This window comes from Leuciscus leuciscus, assembly GCF_965113295.1.
Source record: "Leuciscus leuciscus genome assembly, chromosome: 20".
NCBI lineage: Eukaryota > Metazoa > Chordata > Actinopteri > Cypriniformes > Leuciscidae > Leuciscus > Leuciscus leuciscus.
The window spans coordinates 2,595,302-2,602,012 of record NC_138744.1 but is presented as its reverse complement, the minus strand read 5'-3'; the positions used below and the strand labels follow the sequence as shown (position 1 = coordinate 2,602,012).

The 6,711-nt window shown below is 42.5% G+C and overlaps 2 protein-coding genes across 2 annotated transcripts; both read left to right on the top strand.

Moving 5' to 3' along the window:
* LOC309483938 (extracellular superoxide dismutase [Cu-Zn]-like) lies at nucleotides 1–776 on the top strand. The gene has a single exon (XM_082150043.1). The coding sequence runs from the start codon at nucleotides 6–8 to the stop codon at nucleotides 657–659; it is 654 nt and encodes a 217-aa protein (XP_082006169.1). The 5' UTR covers nucleotides 1–5; the 3' UTR covers nucleotides 660–776.
* Nucleotides 777–5,802: 5,026 nt separating this feature from the next.
* LOC309484620 (extracellular superoxide dismutase [Cu-Zn]-like) lies at nucleotides 5,803–6,459 on the top strand (the record flags this gene model as incomplete). The annotated part of the gene is made up of 1 exon (XM_082150947.1): nucleotides 5,803–6,459. One exon carries the CDS (start codon nucleotides 5,803–5,805, stop codon nucleotides 6,457–6,459), a length of 657 nt encoding a protein of 218 aa, XP_082007073.1.
* Between the last annotated feature and the right edge of the window lie 252 nt (nucleotides 6,460–6,711).

The window sequence follows — 6,711 nt, the reverse complement described above, 5'->3', positions numbered from 1 at the left end:
TCAACATGGAGAAAATCATCCTAATATTCCCTCTGATATTGCTGGCGCTGCATATACAAGGAGGAGAGTTCTCCAAATATCCAGCTTGTTTGCCTGAAGCTCCACAGCCGGAAGTCGTGGAGTTCGACAACACAATCTATGCCACTTGTGAAGTAACTCCCAGCCCCAATTTGCCACGTAACCAGCCAAAGATCTTTGGGCAAATCCTCTTCAAGCAGCTCTTCCCCAATGGAGATTTAGAAGTGAAAATCAACCTCCGTGGTTTGCCTGCCACCGATCGTCAAGAGCGTGCCATGCACATCCATCAGTATGGAGACCTCAGTCAAGGCTGCATCACTGTTGGTCCTCATTATAATCCAAACGGCGTTGACCACCCTCATCATCCTGGAGACCTGGGCAACTTTGCTTCCGAGCGAGGAGTTATAAGGCAGTTCCTGACGCTTCCAGACGCCAAGCTCTTTGGGCCTTATTCCATTCTGGGACGTGCGGTGGTGGTTCATGAGAAGGAGGATGATCTGGGAATGGGTTCAGATGAGGAGAGTAAACTCAGTGGGAATGCTGGAGAGATAATTGCTCTCGGTGTGATTGGTATTACTACTCCAAGTCTGTGGGAGAAGACCGGACCGTTCCCCAAGAAACCATGTGGAGGAAGGCACTGAGAGTCAAAGATGAGGGAGTCGGATATGGTGGGAGGGCAGACTCAAATAGGATAATCATGATTTTCCTTGTGTATTCTTTGTATGTGTCCTACATTAAAGTATATTTCATAACCTGAACATTCCCATGTTTTTTTTTCTTGCTCTTTTCAGAGGCTTTTTGGCCATAGCTTCCAATAGTAAATGCACTCTTAAAAATAAATGTAGGGTGAATGCAGGCGAAGTGGGCCGTTTAGTTTGATTTACTGTGCTCAATGGGTTAACCCTTTAAGAGCATGACAATGGCCTTTAATTAAAGATACACTATTTCTTTAAATGATAAAATGGTTTTGGTTGATGCAATATGACACTGGAGGGTGTGGCTACATCTCAAGGGAGGACACCCTTATTGTTGAAGGTAGACATAAGATTTTATTTTCTAAATTATAAGGTTTCTCGCTAAATGTCAACAAATGGGTATATTATTCTGACAGTTTGTTGCTACAGTTAACACGGAATCAAAATGCAAAAAAAAAAGATTTAAAAACGTGTTGGTTTTCTTGTAAGGTGTTTAAAGCTACAATATGTACGATTTTTGTAATAAAATAACCAAAAATCACTTGCAAAGTGTGATATATATATATATTTCCTGTAGTTGTGTACTTTCAGTATCCCAAAAGTTCCCAAAGATTTTTAATTTCAGAGAAATTCCAATTTTAAATAATGACGTAATATCCGCGTTATCACTGGTTTCCGCTCGTACTGCCATCGTAACCATGGCGACAACTGCGTTACGTCTAGCGGCACGCTCATGGAGTTGTTTCGTTCAAACATTATGGACCATGGCAAGTAGACTTTGGGACAAAAGGAGAACTAAAACGAGGATCAATATCGGTGTGGTGTTTTGGAGATGCCGAGAGCTCCACGTCCGTGACAAACTTCGACTCGACCGAGACGTCTTGCATGTACTTTATTAGACAGGTGAGCAAATGTACATAAAACTAATCAATGTTATATAGCTCAACATGATGAAATGTTAGAATATGATCAGTATGTTATTCTAATGTTCATCTAGCTTACTGCTAGTCTCATACAGACAAACAAACACATAGAATAACATTATAACTTTCAACACACTCAAATGCAGTTTAGTGTGATAGACCAAGTGAAACAGTGCTGCGTTACCTCACAAGTTTAATTCGCCAAATAAACTGACTTGTTAACCCTTTCCCACCAAGGCAGTGCTGGTGCTGGTTCGGAGCTAGAGCCTAGTTTCAAATCGGTTCTTTGTTTTTCGACACCCAAAGCACCAGCTCTGAACCAGGAAAAGTGGTTCTTAAGTAGCACCAAAAAACATTGCTGGTCTAGAAGTAAGAACCGCTTGCGTCAGGGGCTGGGGGCGGGGTTACCGTGACCAACAAGACGAACAGAAACTTGTGACCGCCATTTTTCAAATAGCAGCTAATCGAGCTAATAGCAGCTTGATTGTAATCTCCGTCTATGCAAGTTACGGCGAGCTGCACGAACACGTTGGATTCGCCGTGTTTGGATGCCGATGTAGGTTCGCAAAGCCATGAGCATCAATAGTAACGCAACGACCTCCATTGTTGATGGAAGGCTCGTTCGAGATGCATCGGAGCGGCACGGACCGACCGGAGCTGCGGGAGTGTTTGGAGAGCATACGACTCCTTGTGCTTTTGGATCGCTTTCGCAGTGCTTTGATGTCATGAGCCGATCGGTCTGCGAGAAGCCGAACCATCTCGAACAAGCCTGGCGTGTTTGTGTTTGGCGCTGCCACGCTAGCGTTGCTGGGCAACATGAGATGTATACAGTGACGTAAGATCTGGCTCTGTGGTGGCTCTCTGGTACCTTGGTAATCCAGAATTCTCGCGAGAGCACAAGTTGAATTTGCTCAGCGAGTTACTCTGGTGTTGAGTAATGATGCTCATTAAATATGCCCCTCGATCTGAGCTGCACCAGTCACATGGGGTTATCTGATATAGGCGGGCCAGAGGCGAGCTAAACAGAAGACGACAGCACTGTGACGTCGAAGTCATTAGTAAACATTGCAAGATGGCTATGGATGAACAGCAGTTGTTTGAAACGGCTTTGGCCGCTACAATGAACGAGTTAGACTTGGCTTTTTATCTAAAACAGGAACAGAAGACGCCGCTCGAGTCGTTCCTTTGCAAGAAGGACGTTTTTGCTGTTTTGCCGACCGGATACGGTAAGAGTCTAATCTACCAGTTAGCTCCGCTGGTAGCTAAGCGTATGGGGTTTATTGTTGTGATTGGTCGTAGTGTTATCCAATTGCGTGCAGTGAGATCTTCAAATGCATGCTTGGTGCCACCCCTCGAGCTGGCCGAGTTTCATTAGTCGACGCCAGACCATTAATCTTTTATATTTAGGTCTGAATTTCCAGGCTACCTCTCTGGCCTTGTGGAAAGGCAAACCGGATCTTAGAGAGCTCGTCAGTCGAACCAACTCCGGACTGGCAATAGCTCTGGCTCTGAACTGGCACCCGGTTCATGCTGGTGGAAAAGGGGTATGTGTGAGTATTAATTCAGCACTTGCGGGTAGATCGGTAGATTGAAATGTCCTTAATCCTTCATGTCCGCGGGACTCGCATGTGGCGCTGATATCTGTCTCTCATTAGCAATCGCGACCTGCTTCATACCACAGTCATGTTAAAAACATCAATGTATTCACTCATCCATAAACATTATTAGATCCTTCGGCATGACGACAAGTTCCATAATTCCGCTTATGTGTCATCAACCTACACCTTTGTCATTGTAAGAGGTTAGCAAGCCTGGTCAGCACCTGGATGGGAGACGACCTGAGAAAACCACGTTGCTGCTGGAAGAGGTGTTAGTGAGGCCAGCAGGGGGTGCTCACCCTTGGTCTATGTGGGACCTAACGCCCCAGTGTAGTGATCGGGACACTATACTGTCAAAGAGCACCATCCTTCCAATGAGACGTTAAACCGAGGTCCTGACTCTCTGTGGTCATTAAAAATCCCAGGATGTCCTCTGAAAAAGAGTAGGGGTGTAACCCCGGCATCCTGGACAAATTTGCCCCTTGGCCTCTGTCCATCATGGCCTCCTAATCATCCCCATGTACTGATTGGCTTCATCACTGTCTTCTGTCCACCATTAAGCTGGTGTGTGTGGTGGGCGTTCTGGCCCAATATGGCTGCCGTCGCATCATCCAGGTGGATGCTGCACATTGGTGGTGGTTGAGGATATTCCCCCTTCCTTGTAAAGCGCTTTGAGGACCCAGAAAAGCACTATATAAATGTAACAAATTATTATTATTATTATTAAAATGTAGATGCCGCTATATAACGCTTTAAAATATGGACACAATTTAAGTTGATTTACAGTGTTTAGAGAAAACAGACAGAAAAAAAGTTTTACAATAAGGTTACCATTTTAAATGTTCCTCTTATTGAATTTTTGTTAGCCTATTTGTTGTTGCATGTGTTGTAGTTCCATTTGTAATATGTTGTAGAGTTCATTAAGATATCTGATATTCAAATTTCATCCAATTTCATGTCAACATGAGATATGTTCTAGTTGTTTTGAACTTTACACATGCATTGAGTGAACTGATGAGTATTACTCATCATAGCCTATCTATGTGCTTTTGGGTCTGTTAAATATGCTGTGGAATATGTTTGTGTGATGAGTTAATAAATCATGTGTTTTTAAGATCCAGGATCATTTTTTGATAAATTAGGGATGGGTCACATTACCTGAAAAGAAATTTGTCTGGAGTGCATGGTCTCAAAATGTTTATTGGTATATACCTTGCAAATAACACATATCAACTGTATTCAAAATGAAATATTAAAGTCGGACCTTAAAGTTAACAAAAGTAATAAAAAGAAAAAAAACATCTAGGTACTGTATATCTAAATGACACGTTTAACAAAAAGCGTCCCACCTTACCTGCATGCATTCAATCTACTAAAAGGGGATTTTAACATCGATGCCATAGAAGAATCATTCCCTCAGAAATGTTTACTTCTGCCTTCAAAGACAATTAAATAGCAGTCCTATTGCATGTGTAATATAGGCTTGTCAGGCTTGGTACATCAGAGTCTGTAGAAATGGCTACATGAAAAAGAAGAACTGTCAGCTATTCACTTATGTGAGATGAATATCTGCTATGAGAAGTGGTGTCAAGCATGAACGTCAAGTGGAATTGTACACTAAGAATTAATGAGTCACAAATGAGCCACCAAATGAAGTGAAGATGAATCCATAGCAGTACTTCTTTTAATAAACACAAAACAATGGAGATAATCTACAATGGAGAACACATTGTGCAATGCAAGACAAAGAACTGAACAAACTGAGTGCTATATATAAACAGGCAAACAAAGGGAGCTAAATGAAACACAGGTGAACTTAATTAGTGACTAACAGACTATCATGGTTAACTTGTAGCTCAACATGAGTTCCTAAAATGGAAGATCCTGGGCTGTAGATGGAGGAGCTGAACACGCAGCAACATCGAAAGGCCAGGTTCTGAATAGTATGGGATGAGGGAAAATACAAGTCTCTGATTCATTGCCCACAGTAGATGGCGGTAATGCTCTATCTGAGAAGCGAGCTGCCAATAAAAACGAAAAAGAAGAAGAAGAGTTCCTAAAAGAGCAGCCAAAAGTGTGATTCTCTCAACCCCAGGTCAGGACTGCACACGGATTAAGCGTTGTAGTGTTTTTGTGACTGCACTATTCAGGCTCCACACGGATTGAGGACAACTTTTCAGCTATACGGTAATGCACCTTTGCTGTTTTAGGCTTGTGTTTTGTTTTTTTCTCCATTCCATTTTCTCCATCAACTGACTTGATTTAGTACAACTAAAAAAAAGTTAGTTTAGGCAAAAGTATAGATCTTGTCTTTTATTTGACCTGTCCTTGTGAAAAAAGTACACTTTAGCATGCTTTAAAAAGAAGTACATATTATTGAAAATAAAGCTATAAAAAATATACTTAAGTGCAAGAATGTAATGTTTTCAAACTAATCTGGTTGTGCTATTTTACCTAATGCAACTTCCATTCTCAAAGCTTTGACCTTTTATCAAAAATATTACATCCTTAAACCAAACGGCATGATTTGACTGAATCCACTCTTCATTGTAGGCTTTAAAGATCAACATGGAGAAAATCATCCTAATATTCCCTCTGATATTGCTGGCGCTGCATATACAAGGAGGAGAGTTCTCCAAATATCCAGCTTGTTTGCCTGAAGCTCCACAGCCGGAAGTCGTGGAGTTCGACAACACAATCTATGCCACTTGTGAAGTAACTCCCAGCCCCAATTTGCCACGTAACCAGCCAAAGATCTTTGGGCAAATCCTCTTCAAGCAGCTCTTCCCCAATGGAGATTTAGAAGTGAAAATCAACCTCCGTGGTTTGCCTGCCACCGATCGTCAAGAGCGTGCCATGCACATCCATCAGTATGGAGACCTCAGTCAAGGCTGCATCACTGTTGGTCCTCATTATAATCCAAACGGCGTTGACCACCCTCATCATCCTGGAGACCTGGGCAACTTTGCTTCCGAGCGAGGAGTTATAAGGCAGTTCCTGACGCTTCCAGACGCCAAGCTCTTTGGGCCTTATTCCATTCTGGGACGTGCGGTGGTGGTTCATGAGAAGGAGGATGATCTGGGAATGGGTTCAGATGAGGAGAGTAAACTCAGTGGGAATGCTGGAGAGATAATTGCTCTCGGTGTGATTGGTATTACTACTCCAAGTCTGTGGGAGAAGACCGGACCGTTCCCCAAGAAACCATGTGGAGGGAGTCACAGATGAGGGAGTCGGATATGGTGGGAGGGCAGACTCAAATAGGATAATCATGATTTTCCTTGTGTATTCTTTGTATGTGTCCTACATTAAAGTATATTTCATAACCTGAACATTCCCATGTTTTTTTTTCTTGCTCTTTTCAGAGGCTTTTTGGCCATAGCTTCCAATAGTAAATGCACTCTTAAAAATAAATGTAGGGTGAATGCAGGCGAAGTGGGCCGTTTAGTTTGATTTACTGTGCTCAATGGGTTAACCCTT